Source organism: Trichosurus vulpecula, chromosome 4, assembly GCF_011100635.1.
Source record: "Trichosurus vulpecula isolate mTriVul1 chromosome 4, mTriVul1.pri, whole genome shotgun sequence".
In the NCBI taxonomy this organism is placed as follows: domain Eukaryota; kingdom Metazoa; phylum Chordata; class Mammalia; order Diprotodontia; family Phalangeridae; genus Trichosurus; species Trichosurus vulpecula.
This window is the reverse complement of record NC_050576.1, coordinates 268,888,360-268,910,752: the sequence shown is the minus strand read 5'-3', so window position 1 is coordinate 268,910,752 and position 22,393 is coordinate 268,888,360. Positions and strand designations below refer to the sequence as shown.

At 37.7% G+C, this 22,393-nt stretch overlaps 1 protein-coding gene across 2 annotated transcripts in view; it reads left to right on the top strand.

The window, feature by feature from the left end:
* The window catches only part of RASA2 (RAS p21 protein activator 2), a 142,412-nt gene extending 121,162 nt beyond the window's left edge, over positions 1-21,250 (top strand). Inside the window, exons 18-24 of one of the 2 annotated variants that reach the window (XM_036757558.1) lie at positions 1,070-1,143; positions 1,765-1,874; positions 3,458-3,540; positions 10,582-10,805; positions 14,183-14,286; positions 15,740-15,929; positions 18,400-21,250. In XM_036757558.1, the coding sequence (XP_036613453.1) occupies positions 1,070-1,143; positions 1,765-1,874; positions 3,458-3,540; positions 10,582-10,805; positions 14,183-14,286; positions 15,740-15,929; positions 18,400-18,430 (816 nt within the window). In that variant the 3' untranslated portion in view covers positions 18,431-21,250. The remainder of the gene's footprint in view (positions 1-1,069; positions 1,144-1,764; positions 1,875-3,457; positions 3,541-10,581; positions 10,806-14,182; positions 14,287-15,739; positions 15,930-18,399) is intronic. The other variant, XM_036757559.1, reaches the window with a different exon arrangement.
* The last annotated feature ends 1,143 nt before the right edge of the window (positions 21,251-22,393 follow it).

Genomic DNA, 22,393 nt, shown 5'->3' with positions numbered 1-22,393 from the left:
AATGTTCCTAAATTTTAGTTAGCTAAAATCATCATCATTGCTAGGTTTTGTCAAAGAGGCTGAGATTAAGAGGCTTAGCCCTTGAGTAGCTCTGTTCTGTCTAGTTTGTGGAGTAGTCATTTGTGGGCCACAAAGAAATGAGGTAGTTACTTGGAGAATCCTTCTAATTCTCCTGGATGCCTATACTCAAGGACTTAAATTCCCCAGATACACAAGATTCTTTGTCTTTTTCTCCCTCAATACCCTTGTTACTTATGAAGGATTCCATTCAAAGGAGCAAAAAGTAAATATCCATGGGAAGGAACCCAGCAGTTTTTATTTGTTGGCTGGAGGGGACCTGGGTTGAAGAGTCACATAGCCTGACTGTTAATGGAAATAACAGAGAGGGTGACATAATGGAAGGATGTTGGATTAGGTGTCAGCAGGTCTAGGTTGAATTTGAGCTCTGCCTCTTTGTAACCATGAGGAAGTGGCTTTACCTCTCTGGTCTTCTGCTTCCTCTCTGTAAAATAAAGACGATGTACTGTGGAACCCCAAAGTTTCTTTCCAGCCCCAAAACTGACAGTTTTATCAAATTAGACATAGTCCAACATATCTTGGGGACATGCAAGTAGCCACCAAGATAGTAAGGGACCTCTTTGGACCCCACAGTAAGAATTGTTCCTCGAAGCCACTCTTTGCTTCTTCTTAAATGCCTGGCTCCGAAGAAATATAGTTATCAGTCAGTGTTCTTTTCTCCCTGGAATCCAGGTGGCCAGTGGTTTGAAAAGCTTTTCCTGACCACATGGCTCCATGGCATGCCTGTGTGACTGTAACCGTAGGACCTATTGATCTAAATCACTACATTCTTTTCTTGCCATGGTGCAGGATATGTTTTCCCATAAAAATTAAGTTTTAGAGCATATAAGTTTGGAATGTTTGTGCTATGCAATCTTTGTTTATTAAATTTCTGTTGCCTTTATAGTGAATAAGTTGTATTATAAATTGGATTTGAGGAATAGTCTCACTTTTTATAATGTAATTTCAGTATGTCAGTGATTTTTATGTAAACTCTTTCCTCTTCACTTAGTTCTTGGAAGAAATTTCATCTACTGAAAGTAAAGAACCCAGTGGTATGAGTGAGCCAGTACATCTAAAAGAAGGGTAATTTACTAATTTAATCAAGTGTGTTCTGTGTGTGTGTGTGTATCTATGTGTATTCATTCATTCATTTATTTATTTTAAGTAGTGTTACAGGAAGGACATTCAACATCATGTTCTAGTGCATGAGTGTATGAGCTGGTGGGAGCCAGAAACCTATGGAGATTTAGTCCTGCCCAACTCTGCCACTGACTAGCTGCATTACTTTAACTAAATTCACATAACTCTTGTCACAATTTCTTCATCTGTCTTATGCATGAATAGTACATTTCCTACCTACATCGTTTGTTTCTTAAAAAGTTAAAATTACTGAACAAATATAAGGTGATGGTGGTAATACTTGATATCTTTACTACATCGATCTGCAATTGCCTTTAATCCCAGAAGCATGCAGCCAACCCTTTTATGCTTTGTAACATCAGTACAGGTACTAAAATGGTAACAATCTTATGCCTTAGTATTCAAGTACAAAATTCAGTCTATGTGAGATAGGTGAAGATAGTCTTCCAAAATTGTTATTAGACACACAGCTGTTTAAGTTACTTAAAATGTAAGGGACAATATTACCATATATTGAATTCACAAGTGAGTCTATAGGCCTAAATATCTCCATTGTTTTAACAGTGAAATGTACAAAAGAGCTCAGGGAAGAAATCGGATTGGAAAAAAGAATTTCAAAAAACGATGGTTTTGTCTCACAAGCAGAGAACTCACCTACCACAAGCAACCAGGTAGTTGTGCTTACTCTGTATCATGGGGTATTTTGATGGGTTTTACTTCCTATTGTGTGTCTAGTGCAAATAAAATTCTGCTGGTCTGCTTAGGAACAAGAGGGGTAGCTAGGTGGCGAAGAGGATCAAGCACTAGGCCTGGAGTCAGGAAGATCTGAGTTCAAATGTGGCCACTAGCTTTGTCACCCTGGGCAAGTCACTTAGCCCTTATGTGCCTTGGTTCCTCATCTGTAAAAGGGAGACACACCGGAGAAGGAAATGGCCAACCACTCCAGTGTCTTTGCCAAGAAAATGCCAAAATGGGGTCACAAAGAGTCGGGCACAACTGAAATGACTTAACAGTATCTACAAAGGAACAAGATGGTGCTTTTAAAACAGAATTTTTAAAATTTATCATTAAAAAATCTCACTTTACACTTTGTATAAAGGTCACATACAAATATATGTGTGTATATGTGTATACATACATATACATGCACATATGGACATATACAGCAAACATGAATTTGGACAGACCTCAAGAGGTAGTGGAGGATATAAGGGCCTGGCATGCAGTGGTCCATGGGTTCACAGAGAGTCAGACATGAGTGAATGACTGAACAGCAACAAATATAACATATACCCATTTATAAATGGGTCATTTTAAAAAATAAATTTTAAGCCTAATAACTCAACATAAACATTCAAATATGCAAACACAATTTTAAAATGATGTTAGCATACACTCTGTTTACAATATGGGTTTGTTTGTTTTTAGTATATGTTAACCTGAATAAGATAATTTTTAAAAATGCCTGTTTACTTCCACATATCCTCTATTTTTCTGTTTTTCCCCATCTGGATTTATTGCTGCTGCTTTTAAAAATATATATACACATTGCTGTAGTTGATACGTCTTAATTGTTCTGGTTCTATTTTCTTCATCTTTCATAAAAAGCCTCACATATTTCTAGTGTAAAGCATCTATGTAAGTGTATATAGACATACTTCTAAAGGCTTTTGATTTCATTGATGTAATAATCACTGTCACCACCAGCACAGACCACAGCTTTTCCATAGTGGTTTAATTAGTCGATCAAACTTCCTCAGTGATGAACCTTGTACTTAGCTGACAGATGACAGACATACAAATTCATTCATTTCATACTTGCAGCCTTTCCAACATGGTAGGAGGGCCACAGAGATTGTACTATATTATAACGTAGCCTTCAAAAACCCAGAATCACCTCCAGACATGATGAGACATCCAAGATGAGACTGTGTATATGTGTGTGTGTGTATGCTTGCATGCATGTGTGTATATATGTTTACATACACACACTGATTCACACTTTTACCTGAATGTGAAATGTACATTTCTTCTAAAAGAACTGTGATTTTGATATTAAAATATAATTTTTGGGACTCTTTGTGAATATGGGATATCCATTGAAGCCTAAAAAAGCTACCTATTGGTTAAGGATGCAGTGGAAAAGAATATGTAACAAATGGTGTTTATTGTTTTGTCTACTTTCTACTCATGATGTTTCTCATTTTTGTTTTTCAAGATTATTTCAATCTATTTATATATCCATTTAATTTTTTAGGCAAAGATGCAATTTATACCATTCCAATCAGAAACATTCTTGCTGTGGAAAAACTGGAAGAGAGCTCTTTTAATAAGAAAAATGTGAGTTATACAAGTAAATGTATTTACCTTTCATTAAATAGGCCCTTTAGTAATTGAAATTTTCTACAAGGTAAATTGTAGGAATTGTTAAAAGTATATTGCTCATTGTGTGATGATTAACTATGATACACTTTGCTCTTCTCAGCAATACAATGATTGAAGACAGTTTCAAAAGACTCGTGATAGAAAATGCTATCCACATCCAGAGAAAGAACTATTGAATGCAGATCAAAGCTTACTATTTTCACTTTTTTGTTGTTTTTTGTTTTTTCTTTCTTGTGTTTTTTTCCCTTTTGTTCTGCTTCTTTCACAACATGACTAATGTGGAAATACGTTTAACATTATAGTACATGTAAAAATAAGTATGTTGCTACTTCAGTGAATCCATGATGTATGTGATGTACTCTCTACACTGATCGTAGTAGGATTCCTCACTGAGTTAAGTGCCTAACTCACAGTCTTCCTCTCGTCCTCCACTCCTACCCTCACACCAAAGTGCCCTGAAACTCTCCAACTTCTCAGTTCCCCAGCTCCTCATTTCCCATGATCTCCTCCTCTACCTCTCCTCAGCTGCTTATAGAAATGGTCCCATTCCCTTGTTCTTACTGTCACCCACAACTCCTCTATTTCCTTGTTTGTGAACTCAGAGATTTCTTTGTCTGATCATAATCTTTGGTCATTCCATTTTCCCCTCTGTCTAACAGTCCCTAAGCCTTTTGTTTGTCCTCACTGCGCCCTCCAGTCTCTCCAACCCTCGGTTCTTTCCGAGGCCATCACCCCTGCACTAACTACACTCTGCTCCCTCATCTTGGCTTCTTAGGATGTTCACCCCAATACTCTTCTTCTTAAGTCCCCTGCAGCCTCATCCACTTACCAGTCTTTGGCTGCCAAGGCCCAGTCTTAGATTTCTCCCATCATCTCTTGTCTTCACAGCATATTGAACAAGGCTGGAAAAAAATCACTAAAGAGTTCTGAATGAGGACGCTACAGATTTGTGTAACGTAATCTCTGCTTACTCCTGTCACAGCATCAGCATCATAGCAAGACAACAATCCACTCTCCGGAGCACTCGCCAGTGCCTCTTCCAAACCTTTTCAGACCTCCCATGGTTTTTACTCCCACCCTCTCAAAAAATTAAAGCCTTTTCTTAAGAGTTTCCTTTTGTCCCCTCCTCCTCACTTCGCATCACCCACGTGCCTTTTGCTACTACCTCCTTCTTAATCCCTGTCTCACGTGAGGAGGTGATCATCCTCTTTGCCAAGGCAAAACCTACGTGCACAAGTGATCCCATTCCATCCCATCTTCTTCCAGCATATTGACCCCCTTGATCATTCCCACTGTCTCACTAATCTTCAGTCTCTTTCTGCCTGTTGGGTGCTTTCCTGCTGCCTGCATAGCCAGATTCCTCCAGTTTCCAACTTCTGTTCTCTCAGTTCCTCACCACCAGTCCGGCCCTTTGGCCCTTTGATCTATCCATACACACTACACATCGTATCTGTCTAAGAAGGCAATCCACAGGTGGGACCTTCAGTTCCTTTCTTCTCGCTGTCACCTCTCAGTAGTTTGGTTTCCAGCCTCATCATTGAGCCGAAGCTGCTCTGTTCAGAGTTTCCGCTGATCTCTTAGTTATTCAATCTAATTCTCTTCCTTCTTGACTTCTCTGCAGCCTTTGACATTGTCGATCAGCCGCTTTTCTTTGATACTCTCTTTCCTCTAGGCCTTCGTTACACAGATCTTTCCTCCTTCTCCTACTTGTCTGATGACTGTTCCTTCTCCTACCTTGCTGGATCTTCATCTCTAGATGCCACGAGTATCTCCTGAGCCTTTTTCCTAGGCCCTCATCTCTTCCCCTTCTGTGCTGTTTCGCTTAGTGATCTTATCAGCTCCCATAGATTCAGTTTTCATCTTTGTGCTAATAATTCCTAAATTTACTTTTCTAGCCCAAACCCTTCTTTATCTCCAACTTCCTATGGAACATTTCAAACTAGATGCCTGTAGATATCTCATACTCAACCAAGCTGAACTCATCTTTGCTCCCAAACCATCCCTTCTTCCAAACTTTTCTGTTACTGTTGAGGATACCACCATCCTCCCATCCACCCAGGCTTGCAGCCTGTGAATGTTGTGTCAGATCTGGCCATTTTCCCAGTCTAATTAACTTAAGTGCCATTTTTACTTCTTTACATAGTAGATGCAGATGTTACCATCCAAAAGACAGTCATTCCAGTGTCATGGGTAAAGAGACTAGAAAAGTAGAGAAGTACTAAGACATCTGTTCAGTTTCACATCTATATTTGTCCTTCCACTTTCCTCTATAAATTTTTTCAAGACAATCTGGCTTAGTTGGGTTTCATGCCAAGCTTTCTATGGGATGCTTTTCCTCCTTCCGTGTCATTATAATTTTTGTGAGGCCAAACTGCTTATACTTTTCCATTATCCTATTCCTGATAATGTTTTACAATATTAATTTATGTTCATACTATTGACTTTGCCTTTGGTTACCATATCTCTCTACTTTTCAAGGAGGAGAAGTATCTTTTGGTTACAGCCATTTCCAGACCATTTTGTCTCTTTTTTACATCAGATCATCAGCTTAGATTAACTTTATCTCACAAATAATGACAATTAATGTCCCTCCACCTCAAATCATTTCCTACCTTCCGTAGTCATCTGTATATTTAAGTGATTAAGGTTGGATCTATCTTTTCATCATTATTTTTTTTTCAAAATTTTAATGTTAATTTTCTTTTGCTCTAACTAGATGATCTCTTAACTATACATTGATAGTTGATTCTGAAATGATGCCCACAAGAATAACTAGTCATTTCCTGTCCATTAAATTATAGCTAATTTGACTTTTTTTGTGATTTTTGTGTACTTATTGCCTTGCCTTATATCTTTCAACTCTTTTCTTGGAGAAAATATTCACTGGAGACTTTTGCCTCTTTCCCTTCCCAAGTCTTGTTTTTCAGTATATTTTTCACTATTGTTCCTGGTACCTATTTTCATATTAATGTCACCACATTTCAGCATATTATATCAACTTGCTTTGGAGGATATATGAGGTCCTTTCTGGAGTTGCTGTGGTCAAAGAATTCATCACGTAGTGACAGTTTCTGGTGATGAATAATGCTGTCCTTGACTAGACTGGTCTTCCACAGAGATAACCTCTATATATTAGCCAGTATCAGGCAGGAACTTTGCAGTTGAACTGAATTCAAAAAGTATTTATTAAACAAGTATTTATTCTAAAAATATTTATAAAGTTGTCTAGTTGCTAGACAAAAAATGAAACAGTCCTTGCTCTTAAGCAGCTTACGTTCTCCTGGGGAACTGCTATTTTGAAAGTTACCCAGGTCCTCCTAATCACTGAACCAGTCACATTTTCTCAAATCTTATTTTCCTTGGCCCTTTTGATTGCTCCTTCTTGATGCTCACTCCTCTCTTGACTTCCATGGAACTGCTCTCTCCTGGTAACTACCTTGTGACCACCTCTCTCTCTTTTTATTAAGGTTGTATTGATGTGCTTTGTTTTTATATCACAAATATTACAGCTTACCCCCACTTTGTGAGGGGTCTCTTGTAACGAAAACAGTTAAGTAAAACTAGTAAGACAGTGACATTGTATGAAAGTGCGTGCAGCATTTCACATTGCTAGCACCTCTCTCCCACCTATTTTTTGAAAATTAAGAGGAGTCTATTTTCCCTTCCATTTCCCATTCCATTAAAAAAAATTGTAACAAATAGGCACAGTCAATCAAATAAATTCCCTTAATGGCTACATGCAAAAATATATGTCTCATTCTGTACCCTAAATCTATTATTTGTTTGTAAATGGATAGCATAGTTCTTATGGTTTTCAAAGTTGTTTTCACCATGTTGTTTTAAAAATTATTCTCCTCATTCTGTTCTTTTCATTCTTCATTATTGTTTATGTCTCAGAATTGTTTGTTTTATGGTATAAATTAATAATTATAATATATAGTATAAATTGTTTTTCTAGTTCTCCTTACTTCACTCTGCATCAGTTCGTTGGGGAATGATTCTGTTTCTTATAAATTTGAATCAGTTCCTTATGTATCTTGGAAATAAGACATTTATCCAAGAAACTTGTTGCAAAGCCTTCCACATTCTATGGCCAAACTACTCTTTTAGTCTTCTTCACACTACTCTCTTTCTCACAGTCTACATTCCAGCCAAACTAGACTACTAGCTGGTCTTGGATGGTCCTGCCATCTTGCACTACCATATTTGCCTGTTTAAATCTTCAGGCTTTAAGGCCACACTCTGGAGCTAGCTATTCCAAGAAATCTTCCCACATCCTTTCTGCTAGAAGGGGTCTCTCTGAACCTAAATCCCATATCCTTCCTCTAAGAACGTATGTTCTCTCTTGTATTATAGCAATATATTTTCTAATATCCTTTCAATAACATTTAGTGTTTAAAATGCCTTCAGAAGCCATTGTGTTATGTCATAAATTCAAAGAAAAATTAATTCCAGTATTACATGAACTGCAAAAATAGGAAAAGAAAGGATCCTTCCAAATTATTTCTTTAGTACAAATATGATCTTGATATATAAACAAGGGAGAAAAATTGATAAAGCAGTATCCTTAATGACTATTGATGCAAAAATTTTAAGTAAAATATTAGCAGAGAAGCTATATCAGCATATCAGAAAGATTATACACTATTACCAGATGGCATTTATATCTGGAATGCAGGATTGGTTCAGTGTTAGGAATGCTATAAACATAATAGACCATATTAATAAGAATAAAATCATGATTATAGCAATAAATTCAAAAGTCTTTTGATAAGCTACAACCCACATTCCACATCCCCCATTCCTTTTTAGTTAAATACTAAAAAGCTTGTCTTAATATGATAAATTGTATCCAACTAAAACCAAGAGCCAGCATATAATGGGCATAAACTAGAAGCCTCTCCAGTAAAATTAGGGGTAAAAGCAAGGATGTCCATCATCACCATTGTTATTTTATAGATGGCTAGAAATACTAATAACTAGCAATAACAATAACATAAGAAAAAGAAGAAAAGGGAAATAAACAACCAAAAAAGATTTAAGAACTCTGATTAGTGCAACGACCAACCATGATTATTCCTCGAGGACTAGTGAGAAACATGCTACCCATCTCTTGACATTGAGATAATTAGCTTTAGATACATAATGAGGCACATATTTTTGGATATGACAAGCATCATATTTTGTCTCGTTTACCTATGCATATTTAATAATTAGGATTTTTCTCTTTCAAAATTTTTTGAGGGGGTGTTGCAGGGAGATGAGATATTGTGATAATTGCCAAAATAAGAGACAGGGGAAGAGAAAAGAAAGGGGTCATGGATATATGTATGTGTGTGTGTGTGTGTGTGTTTGTACATATACATATATGCACATATATACGCATATACATATATATGTGTGTGTGTATTTGTGTGTGTATTTTAAATACGCAAAAGAGAATAAAAGAAAACAGACAAGCAGGACAGGTTTTAAATAGTATGTTCAATCTGTTACATACTTGGAAAGAGAAGCAAGCTGTATGTGGTACAGATTTCCATCTTCTGGTTATAAAATCTTCCACTTTGTAAATGGAAATGGCTCTGTTATTTGGGGTTTCTGTCTCAATTTTTAAAAAATTTACTAATCATAACAATGATAAACTACCCTCACAGTTTCCTAGGCTAAAATTATACCAACATACCTAATGAATGTTAATGCAAAAGTTTTTAATAATAAATATCAGCAAAGAAACTCTAGCAGCATGTTATTAAGATCTTACCTGTGACCAGGCTGTGTTCATGCTAGGGATGCCGAGTTGGTTCCATATTAGGAAAATTATAAACATAATTGATGATATTAATAACAAAAACAATCCAAATAGTGATTATATCCATAGATGAAAAAAAAGGCTTTTGACAAGATGCAATACCTGTTCCTGTTTTGTTTTTAACAAAAAATCCCACTTTAGTATGGGAATGAAAGTAGTTTTCCTTAAAATGATAAGTAGTACCGAAGAGAGATAAGCAATTATTAATTGAAATGAATCAATAACCATGTCAAAATCACAAAGCAAGAAGTAGGGAAAAGAATTAAATTTATGATTTTGACATGGTTATTGATTCATTTCAATTAATAATTGCCAAAATAAGAAGAACCTTAAACTAATACCTCCAAAAGCAATATTTTCTGGCATAAAGAACCCTTTGGAGAAATTACAGTTCACGTTTATGTAGTAGTTTACGATAAATTATAGGTAAATAAACTTTGTCTTTGCCATTTTTACTGGGTTTTTTGGTAGGTTTGCAAAAAATAAGATTTTCAAATAATCAAGAACATTTACTTCTAAAAACCAATTTTCCAGATTGATAATTCCCTAAACTTTAGACAGTTCCTCAAGGGAAAGGTTCTTAACCTGAGGTTCATGAATTTTTTAATATACATTTTAATGACTATTTCAATATAATTGATTTCCTTTGTAGTCTTAAATATTTTATTTCGTGCATTTAAAACATGATTATAATCCATGACACAAAAAAGTTGAGACCCTCTGCTCTGGGATTTATTGTTCAATTCTTTAAAATTGTATTTTAGTTTTCTCTTTAGCACCGCTTATCTCAAAAGTGTACTAGAGTGCTGATCCATTCCTTTGAATAGAAGGAATTCACCCTTCTTTTAAGACCCATCTCCTCCATAGACTCCCATCACACTTGATGCATTTCTTATGTATTGCTGGTGTTTGTTTTGTTATAGCTTTTGTGTAGATGCCCTGTGTCCTCAGAAATCATAAGCTCCTTTAAGTAAGAGATCGTGCCTTAGTTTTGTAACTTCCTCAGGTGCCTCCTGCAGTGCTTTGATGGATAAACAGATACTGTTGTGAAGGTGAGCTCATGAGCTGTAGCAGTAGTGCCCGATGAAGAACAATACAGAAGGGTTCTTAGTTTTTGTTTTTTAAACAGATTAATGCAGATTTTAGAAATATCAGCGTTGATCCTTTCTTTTTAAACTCCTACGCAGATGTTCCAAGTGATCCATATGGAAAAACCGCACATAGAAAAGCCACTTTATGTCCAGGCCAATAATTGTGTTGAGGCAAGCGAGTGGATAGAAGTACTGTGCAGGGTGAGCCGCTGCAACCAGAGGAGGCTGAGTGCTTACCATCCCTCTGCGTATCTGAATGGAAACTGGCTTTGTTGTAGAGCTACTAGCGAACACGCTGCAGGCTGCGCTCCATGTACCGCGTAAGTTGCTTCACGCTTTAAAAGATAATGCTTGAATATATTAGGGAAAACAAGACTTTGTGGTCTCTTCCTCATTTTATAAGAATTAGGACAAATAACTTCTAAAAGGACCATGACAACTTTTAGTGACTGACTGTGTCCAAAAAATATGTCTCAATATGCACCTTTAGTCCATCACCGCTCTCTGTCAGTTCTGTGACGTGTTTCTTTGTTAGTCCACTAGAATCATGGTTGATCATTACGTTGTTCAGCATTCTCAAGTCTTCCCGAGTTGTTTGTCTTTTCAGTGTTGTTCAGCTTTTGTTATATGTAAAAGAAGCACTTGGACTCTATGGAATTAAGGTCACTTCCAGATCTAAAACATTCAGAGATTCTGCTTTTATTCCCAAATCACCAATCGAGAGTTGGAAGGGATTTGTAGTCATAAAGTTCAGTGGTGTCAAACTCAAAGAGAAATGGGGCCTCTAAGCAATACGTAAAAGAGTCTTGCGCGGGCTGCATATAGACTTTGGAAAACTACATAATAACATTAAATGTGTTCTATTGTATTTTTGTTAAATATTTTCCAATTACATTTTAATCTGGTTCAGCAGCACTGGACAGTGGTGGGGGCCACATTTTTGACACCTCTTATCTAATACCACCTACATACCAAACCTCACTCTTAACACACCCAACAAGTGGTCATCTTGCCTCTACTTGAAGACCTCCAAAGAGGCGGATAACCGCCACGTCTCTAGGTGGTTTATTCCACAACTGGACAGTTCTCATTGTTAGAAAGTATTTCCCACTGTCAATCACAAATTGGCCCCTCTCAGACTTTCACTGATTGCTTCTGATTCTGTCTTCCAGGGCCAGACAGAACAAGTGAAATCTGCCCTCCATGACAGCCATCAAAATACATCAATACAGCTGTCACATCCTCCTTAACTCGTCTTTTCTCAAGGCTAAGGATATCCTGTTTCTTCTACATAAAGCCTAGACACTCTCCAGCTTACTATTTTCCTTAAATTGAGGCACTCAGAACTGACACAGCTTCAGATGAAGTCTGATGAGGGCAGAAGATAGGGGGTCTGTCACCTCCCTATTCCTGGGGAGGTGCCACTCTTTTTATTTTTTTTGGCAGGGCAGTTGGGGTTAAGTGACTTGCCCAAGGTCACACAGCTAGTACATGTGTCAAGTGTCTGAGACCGGATTTGAACTCAGGTCGTCCTGACTCCAGGGCCAGTGCTCTACTCATTGGGCCACCTAGCTGCCCCAAGGTGCCACTCTTAACACGGTCCATGATGCCACTAGCTTTCAGTCCACTGATATCCCCAGCTCCTTTTAGAAACAGTTACTATTTGTGCTTTCCTCATTTTTTACTTAGGAAGTTGATTTTTTGAACCAAAATATAAGACTTTCCATTTACACTTGTTAAGTTTCTTACTCTTAGACTTAGCCCATTGCTCTAGCTGCAAGATCTTTTTGAATCTTGACTCTCTCATCCACTGTCTTAGCTCTCTCTCCTAGTTCTGTAGCATCTGCACATTTCGATTCCTTTATCCAAGTCATGATAACATTTTAAACAGCGTAGAGCCAAGTCCAGATCCCTGGTGTGCTCTACTTAAACCATTCAGTCAAGCCGTCCAACCAGTTCTGAATCTGTTGGATTGTGTTGTCATTTCACGATAATCACTGATATAATCTCTATCTCCCTATCTTCTCTACAGGAATAATAGGAGATGCTTTATCAAGTCCTCTGGGCCTATTGCAGTCCTCCTTATTTTCTAGTTTAGTAATGCTGTCCAGAAAGGCAGTAATAGTAACTAACATTGATATAGTGCTTTAAGGTTTTCAGAGCACTGTATAATTCACATATGTGTGTGTATATATGCATACTCACACACACACACACACACACATAAATATATATATATATATGTATGTATATATTGCAGCCAGGGTGGCACAGGAGATGGAGGAGGGCAGTCCTAGAATCAGGAAGACCTGAGTGCAAACTTGTCCTCAGATGCTTGCAAGCCCTGTAACACTGGGCAGGTCACTCACCTCTGTCTGCCTCAGTTTCCTTAACTATAAAATGAGAATGTAATTGTACCTGTCTCCCAAGGTTGTTGTTAGGGTCAAATGAGATAATAGATGTAAAGTGCCTACAGTGCCTGCCACATAGTAAATGCTATGTAAATGTTATTGTTATCATCATCATCATCATCATTATACATGCATACAGACAGAGAGACAAAATCTCAGCTGATTGTCACAACGCCCCTGTGAGGTCAGTGCTGTTATCTCCCCGTTGTACAGGTGAGGAGTCCAGGGTCAGACAGCCAGGAGATGTCGGAGGCAGGATACGCATTCAGATCACTCTGACTCTGAGATCAGCATTTTCTCTTCATCATCACCTGGAGTTGCCTGTTATTAATGAAGGCATGCTGACTTTGCTATCACAGCTTCTTTCTCTACATATTTGCCAACCATTTCTCTAGTGATCCTTACTAAAATTTTCCTGAAAATCTAAATCAGACTCCCTGGCAGATTCTGTTCTTTTCCCTTCTTTGTAAATTGGGGCAGTGTTTATCCTCTCTAGGCTTAGGGTCCCTCTCCCATGTCCTCTGGCCTTCCAGATATTGGCAATGACTGGACCGTCCTCCCAACCAATTCCTTCAGGGCCCTGAAAGGTGATAGTTCATCTGGGCAGCTTTCTCAACATGTTCTTATTTCTCTGGGGATCAGTTTCTCTTTGAAAGGTCATTCTCCTTTGTAAAGAAAACAGAAACGTGGTGAGAATTAAACAGTTATGCATCCTCTCTTGTTTTCCATTATCATTGTCAAATCCAACCCAAGTGAAGGTTTTATTCTTTCATTCTTGTTTTGCTGCTAGTAACAAGTAGAAATTGAACTGGATTTCATTAGGATTGGGAATTCTTGGGTAAGGAAACTCCTTCTACTAACCAGACCAGCAGCTTCTCTGAAATTTAAGTATGTCTTCAAGAGTTGCCTAGAGCATTGAAGGCTTAAATGACTTGGCCAGAGCCACACAGCCAGTCTATGTCAGAAGCATGACTTTGAACCCAGGCCTAGTCTGGTTTCCAGGCTAACTCTCTACCCACCATTATACCTCGACGGCCTTCATGCATTCTGAGCTTTAATATTCTTGGCACTGTTTTTGTAGGACAAAGGCAAGTTTGCTTCCTTTGTCTCTATATCTCTTTTAATATCTGATTTGGTTAGAGTGTTCCCTTTGCATCCTCATCAGTCTCTTTAGATAATTCTCATTGGAATCATATAATTAATTGTATAAACAAATTAGCAAATGCTTTTAGAAGAGTAAGTTACCTTCTTAGCATATTAATTCTATTTTTTTGTTTTATACATAGAGGTGTTCCTGCAGATATCCAAATAGATATTGATGAAGACAGAGAAACAGAAAGAATTTATTCCCTTTTTACCCTCTGCATGCCTAAGCTGCAGAAGATGGAAGGTAAACTTAAAATCTATCTGTGTCTATGTGATTTAAGATAGCATTTCTGAAATGAGGAAAGGAAAACAATGTTAGTCCCTAACCTTTTCCTACTCCCCGTTCTAGCACAAGAAAATCATACTCCTTTTGGTGGAGAGGACCAGTAGAATCCATCAAACTGTAGAATTTTCTTTAAAACCAGGAGTGTTTTATTATGTTAATAAATATTCCTTCTCATACTATTGTATGCGTGAACACTGAGTAGGTAGCTAAGGAATAATGTATTGTGTCCAGACATAACAGAAACAGATTTGTGAGTCAGTGAATGACCAGATGAACCTGAATGAGCAAGATGCTACTCTTTTTGTTCATTTGAAGATAATGCTGTAGTGACAGCTCATGCGTGAGAAGCGTTTGTCCCACTGTTCGTGACTCTGATCAGACTAATCTTCATCTTTAACCTATAGTTGTAAAGTGAAAGAAGGGATAGGAGAAGTTAGTGAAAGAATACAAGAAGTGTGAGGAACTGATAAAGAAGTTAGCAGACATTTCTTATCTCCACCCATGCATTATGCATCTTTTGATCATTTCCCCTTTACTTAGCACCACTACCGAAATTCAGACTAGAAAGTGAAGGTTACAGTTCATACTCCTTTAAATATTGATCCAAATGCTTAAGACACACAACACTGAATGACAGTATATGTTTTAAATATGCTTTAAACAAAAATTAAAATCTCATCTTGTCCTAGAGTTATATATTTGCTATATAGTAATTATAGTGTTTTATATTCGACTGTACATCCTCCATTTTTGTTGAGGGAGAAAAGCCCATTAGAAGGAGAAAAAAAGAAAGTAGGGGACAGGAAAAAACCAGAAAATACTAATTGGAGAACTCTTGTTGTTTTGGGGGCTTTCTTGGCAAAGATACTGGAGTGGTTTGCCATTTCCTTCTCCAGCTCATTTTATAGATGAGGAAACTGAGGCTAACAGGGTTAAGTGACTTGCCCAGGATCACACAGCTAGTAAGTGTCTGAGGCTAGATTTGAACTCAGGAAGATGAGTTTTCCTTACTCTATGCCCGGCCACTGAACCACCTAGTTGCAACAGCAACAAAATTGGTTCTTCAGCCACATTTTAGAAAGACCTCTCAATGCTAAAGTCTTGGTGAAGAATTGTTTGGGAATTGTAATTTAAAAGGCTGCAGTTTACGTAGAGTCAATAGATGCCATTCCTGATAAATCTTAGGGCTTATAGATATTTCAGAAGATGGTATGTAACTTGGATAATCCTTACCAGTACGACTTATGTGGCATGGTTAATTTAAATTACATAACTATTTTTCTTAAGAGATTAATTTTTTTTTTTTTGCCGAAAGGAGAGAGGGAAAGAGAGAAAGAGAGAGAGGAAGGGAGAGGTTATATTGATAGAAATTAGGATAATTTCCTAATCAAATGTTTTCTCCCCTTGGTAGAGGCTTGTGGGAGTATAGCAGTCTACCAAGGACCACGGACAGAGCCAGATGACTATTCCTATCTTACAATTGAGGACTCCGTAACAACTTTTAAAACACTTCAGCAAATAAAAGTCATCCTTGAAGAGCTAAATGAACCTCATGAAAAGTATAGAAAGAAGAGATCAACTAATGCCAAATATGGTAGTGAGTGAGTATTTGTTGCAGACATCATATGTGTGTATGTGCTTATGCACAAGTATCATGGCATGATGGGTAAAGTTAACCTTGACATTAGAAAGGCTCATCTCATCTTTGAGATGGTCCAGCAAGGCATCCACGGTGAGGGAGGGGCAGGCAGCTTTGTCACTGAGGAGTTAGAGATGGGTCTCAGTCTGCCTCAGAGGAGGGTGTCCCCATACCAGCTGAGTCACAGATCTCTGATGTAGTGAAACGTTTGTGTAGCAAGAGAGGTCAGGCTAAAGGGCTTCATAAAGGAGGATGAATCAGAGCAGAGTCCCTAAAGGATGAGTAGGGTTTGGATCAACAGCGAGAATGATGTAACCAAAATTGTTTCGATGACAGGGTGTACGAAGATATGTTCTGTGGAAAAGGCCGTATTTATGGATATTTAAAGAACATACACATACATATACACACATTCATCTGGGTCTCAGACCCCAGGTCTTCCACCTCCAAACGCAGCCTTCCTTTGCACCCACTGTGCTGACGTTGGCTCATGTACCACTTGTGTCTGCTCTTACATGGTGGGGGACAGGGGAGTGTGTACATTGGTGTGGGAGCTGCAAGACAGGAAACTCCTCTTGTCAATGTCTTTTGGCCACTGTTCTGCAACTTAAAGTCTTAAGGAGTGTCTCAGGGCCTGAGAAGCAAGGTGACTGGCCTGCGTTGTGCGGAGTCTGAGGCTGGCCCACTCTCTAATCCAGTACATTGTCTTACTGAGCAGTGGGAATGAGAATACAGACACAACCACTCCTGTCCTCAGAGACCTTGTATTATACTGAGAAGATTGGCTGCCTCCTCAGATACATGTCTACAAAATGTGTACAGAGGGATAAAAAGAGCTGAGCACAAACGGGTTGAGGGATGCCAGGAGCCAGGCAACAGCCGGGCGCCAGCACAGGTAGGGGCGTCATCCAGGGGCGGCAGGCTGGAGCCAGAGGGGAAGCCAGAACAGAGCCTTGATTCAGATTCAATAGTTAACACAGACCTTAAATATAATAAATGTAGCAGATAAATAGTTGATTAATTGAATTTTAGGCCATGTATAGAAATCTCAGGAAAAATAGACCCACATACCCCGCCCCCACAGTCACACAAGATGACTTATCTCAACAAGATTGAGATCTTATAAAATCAGCTTCCTGCTTGACTAATTAAAATAGGTCTACGAATAAAAAGAGGAGGCTAGGTATGGATTTTGGTGATCTTGAAAGTTCTTTGGCTTGTATGGATTTTTATAGACCTTCCCCATGGTACTTTAGCCACTTCCTGGCTTTACAGGCAAATGGGGGGGAGGAGCAGGAAGGACTGCTTAAAACAGGTAGCCCCAAATGAACTTAGATTTTTTTAGTACTGTCATTCTGATACAGTACAAATTCACTCTCCTCTGGGCTTGCTATCTGCTGCCTCTTGACTTGCCCCTGATGCTGGCCCAGAGCCCAACCATATACTTGAAAGGAAAACCCCTGGTCCCACCAGATAATCCACAATGTGCAGAACTGAAAACTAACTAGCCATTGCTAGATGTTTTAAGTTTCTAGGCACTAAATGGTGTTTTGTAAGAGTTCATAAGCCTCCAGGAAATGAATGGATTTTCTTCCTTCTCACTGTTTGGATTCAGTGAGCTGTTTGTAAAGCTCTTTGAAAACTAAAATGTAAACAAACAATTTACTGATGGTGATGTTTCAGCAGCCAAAGTGAATGAGGCCCATCCATATGACTCCCTAGTTAGACCCACAGTCCTTTTTTCTTATTTTTTATGGACCAAAAACTGAGATGATTAGAAAACTTGGATTCTAAACATGGTAGTCTTGTTTTATATATTCATTTTTCAGTACAGTAAGTTCCCTGACAATTGTTCACTTCAGTGTTATGCTGTCATCCTTCATGTGATCTCATCAAATTAGCTAATTAATTGGCAAGATCACACCAGGGCATGTTATAGAAAGGAGGTTAAATAATAGATACCATAGTGGTACAACTATAGAACCCATGTTTTCCCACATCTGATCTTTAAATGTATGTGTCGTTTATTATCATGTGTTTGGTAGTGAGTTGTAGTGATGAGGAAAGAAGAGGCCTGGCTTGGGAGTCATCACACTTGAATTCCAGTCCTGGGGCTGCTGCCTAGCAGCTGAATTACTTTGTCACATTTTCCTCCTCTGTGAAATAAGGGTTTTGAACTGTATTATCTCTAAATCCTCTGCTTCTATGATAATGGAAATGATGATGAAAGTAAGAAACAGATAAAGCTTTTTTATTTCATGAAAATATTAAATCATAATTATATATAATAATTCAGCGTATCTCCATATTGTTTTCTTTCAAAGAGATAACATTTTAGGGTTGCGGTTTATAAAGTAAGGTAACAAAAACAGTTGACATTCTTTTTTGTTTTTTGTCCCAAGAATTTACAATTACTTTTCATCTTTTTTCAGGGAAAATCCAATTGTTGGGAAAGTGTCCTAATTGGATTAGAATATGACCAACTGATTCAGAAGAAACTGGAATTACTGTTTTTATTGGAGTTTTTTAATTCATAATACAGACTGTCCAGAGTATTAAGAATGGACATTGGCTTCAATGTTATCTGTGTTCACACTGTATTTAATATGTAATAGATGGAACTGTTTGGGAAGCCATATTGAGGCTTACTCCCTGTGTTGTATTGCCAGAAAATTTTCAAATCAAGGTTCTTTTCATATCAACTGTGTTTGCAGCCATGTTTCTGCAACGGCTTTTAATGGGAAAGAATATTTCTAAGGAAATAAGTTCTGATGAAGGCTATAATCTCGCATTACAGACAGCTTCTCATAATCTGTCTGTAGTCTGAGAACCTGTGTTCACCACCAGTGCCTGCTTATATGCTGCCAACAGTTTATTGCAATAGAAAATTCCAACACATGGCACCAACCTATCCAGAGCTCTCCATTTAGGACAACCAGAGAGAGCTCCCTATTCAAAATAATAATTTTCTTTGATAATCCATTGATCATAACAGGTCACAAAGGTGACTGAAGCAGATACTTTGGAAAACTGCCAGGTTGGTAGGTAAACCAGTGCTTGCTTTTAAAATTTAAATATGATTCAAGTAGGAGAAATCAGGGAATTTGTGCATCTTGTTTACATTTGGAATGAGTAATGGCAGGTGAAAATAAGATGAGACCACTATGTGTTTTAAAAAGAAAAAAAAAATCAGGTACTCATTTTTTCTTTGATAGAAAATTCAGGGTATTATCACTTCTGAAGACGGTTATTTTTTCTGAAAATGAAAAAAAAGATACAGTGAAAGATGACGGTTAGAAAAATCACTTGACTTCACTTATTTCCTGAAAAATGAAGGGCCTAAGTAGGCCCAGCTCATCTCACATTAAAGAATTTTACTCCAGAATAATCACTCAGAGCACTTTACAGATCTGGCCTGTCCCAGGTTGTGCATTAGATACCTTGTAGTATCTGATGATCTAATGATCAGTTGAATGATCAATGGGGGGGGGGGTTGTTTTTGTTTTTGTCTTTTTGATTCTAAAAAACAATTCTTAAGTGAACGTGTTTGTATTGCATTTGTGTTGCTTGGAAATTTGCTAGACCCAGTTTGGAATTTGGTTTAGCGAGTTTTGCCTGTCAAAAGTTTGAATTTTGTTTTCTCTAATAATTTGCCCTAAAAATGATAATTATATCGAAGCAGTAGAAGCCAATTGCCTCTTTGCAGATGTTAAGAGGCATAAATGTTGCTTCATCAGTATTAAAAAACTATGGTACTCTCTTGTTTTTTAAATGCAGAAACACTCCCTATGGTACTTCGTTCTTGGAGTATTTATGTTTTTCTGTTTCAAACTGTGACTTATCAATATAAGTCTGGATTACGTTGTATTGGTGGTGTTGATGTTTTTAAACATAAGCTACAGTTCATAATATATTTTGGCATGTGAATTTAACATATTACCTTGTCAATCCTTGAACTCCCCCTGCCTAAAAGAACCATGAGCTACCTACCTATGTCCTGTGCCAGTCGAGGTAACTGCTGCTGAGGCCTCAACAGTAACTGTTTTACTCCGGGATTCCTAAAGGCAAGAGAAATTCTCTCCTGTACTTGCAAGCTCAGGTGTCATTGTCCTTAAAGAAGACAGATAGCATTTGTCATGAGCAAAGCTTTGTCTATAGTGACGAAACACTGGTCATCCACTTGTCCACATGTCACTCAGACCACCAGTTTGGAATGCCCTGGTCTGGACTCAGTCTAAGAATGAGAAACATAAATAAATGAGTTTTCTTTGTAAGGTTGGCTTAGTTAAAAGAATTAGTGGGGGACCAACATAGTAGAAGCCTACTTCTGTGACTTCACACTCCTCAAAATTGCTCGGTAATATTCTTTAGCTTTTTCCATCTGTTCACTTTCTAGATCTTCCTAGATCCTAGACCTAGACCCTTCTGATTCCCAAGTCTGTTCCCTGACCAGAATTGGTCTCTTGGTACCCTGAGTCACCCTGGAATCCTGAAAAGCAAGAAGAAAGGGGTGGGCGATGGGAAGGATGTGTCCTTATGTGTTAGTTATTACTGGTTCTTCCTTTAACTATTTGCCCCAGCTGACCTACCCCATTGATTTCAATGAGCCAAAAATAATGTAAATCTTAATTATAGACTTAAAGATCTTCTAAAAATTTAAGTAGCCTTTAAATCAGGTGACAAAGCCAAAGCAAAGATTTTTGACTCCAGGGTATATACTTTATTGATCAAACTTAAATATTTTATTTGCTAAAATAAGTTTAAAATATCACTGTGATAATGATGAAAGTAAAAATTAGGCTTCATTGTTTTTACAACTGATTTTTTTTGTTTTTTTTAAGCTAGTTTCAGTTATTTATCAACAAAGACTCATGTCACCTAAAGTTCATTTTTCAGAAACCCTTCCAATAGAGACTTTTTAACAAAAGCACTTTTAATTTGCTCTGATGGTACATCCTATAAAGGCAGAAAACCACCCAGCCTAAATTTCAGATGTCATTACAGGATGTTAAAAATGTGCAAGTCATTCCAGAGTCAAATGATTGTCCCATACTGATGCCAATGTTAAGTTACTTGCATTTTTATTAACCTAACAATTAATATTTGCTTATGGTCCAATTTGAAGTGTAAGTTATCAAAACTGTAGTTTTCATTTGTGTGTTGTATTGTTAAAAATGTATTTTTATTTAAATTTTATTTTCTTATCAAGAGTATTAAAAAAGTTTAAAACTTTTGTAACTGTTGCTGAAAAATTACTCAAATAAATTACAGGAAGCCTACTTATTCTGCATGAAAAATTGATTTCTTTGCTGATTCCAAGGTATTTTCAAAGTTGTTTAATTATAAAGTAGAGAAAGAACAGCGGTAATTAGATGATTGAAAGCTAAAACAGAGCTGGAGAAAGGGAGCAATTTAATGTACTATTCACAAAGTTGCAGTTGGTCCTTTCTGTCTGATTTCTATTTGTTTCCTTCCCTGCCAAGGGACAGAATTTGTCAGCGAATGTGCCTGGTCCTTCTAGTATTTAAGTCCCTCAATACCTTCTGAAGGCATTCAGGTTCAGGTCCTGAGGGGACATTTGGTTTTCCCTCGATTAGATTGCTCACACCATATCATCATACAGCTCGTTCCAATTGCTCAAATAAATCCACCTTTTTAGGTTTCTCTGCAGCCTTGTGTTTGTACTTCAGAGCTCCCATTCAGGTGTGATCTTTTTCATCAGAAATGCTTGAAAGTTCTCTCTTCCAGTAAAGGCCCTTTTTTTTTTCTCACATAGGATTGTACTTAACTTTTTGGGGTAAATTATTCACGGCTGTAAGCCTATCTCTTTTGCCTTTTGAGCTATCTTATTGCAAGCTTTCTATGGCTTTCTGATGGCTGCTAAATCTTGTGTGATTCTGACTGTTTCTTTAGTATTTGAACTACTTCTTTATAAATACTTGTGTGTGTGTGTGTGTGAGAGAGAGAGAGAGAGAGCGCTATAATCTGGGCTATAACATTTCTAGTACTTTTCCTTTGGGGGCTCCTTTCAGGCTATTAATTCCTTCTGTCTTCGCTTTACTTCTGGTTCTAATAGATCTTGGTAGTTTTCATTTATTAATTTTAAAATAGAATGTCCAGGACTTTTTAAAAATAATGGTTTTTGGGGTATGCAGTGATTCTCAAATTATCTCTCCTTGACCTTTGTTGTAGGTCTGGTTTGGTGGTGGTGGTTGTTACGTCAGATGTCATATTTTTCGTTTACCTACCAGACCAGCCTACCTGGGACTATTAGATCCTCCCTTCTAGGTGGGGCCCCACCAAAATGGCTTCAGACTTTAGTTATCCATCTCCCCTGCTGCACAACAATGCAGGTGTGAGTTGATCAACTGATAAAATCTGAACAAGAGGTTGGGAAAGTTGTGACTTGGTAGATATTGCTCTCAG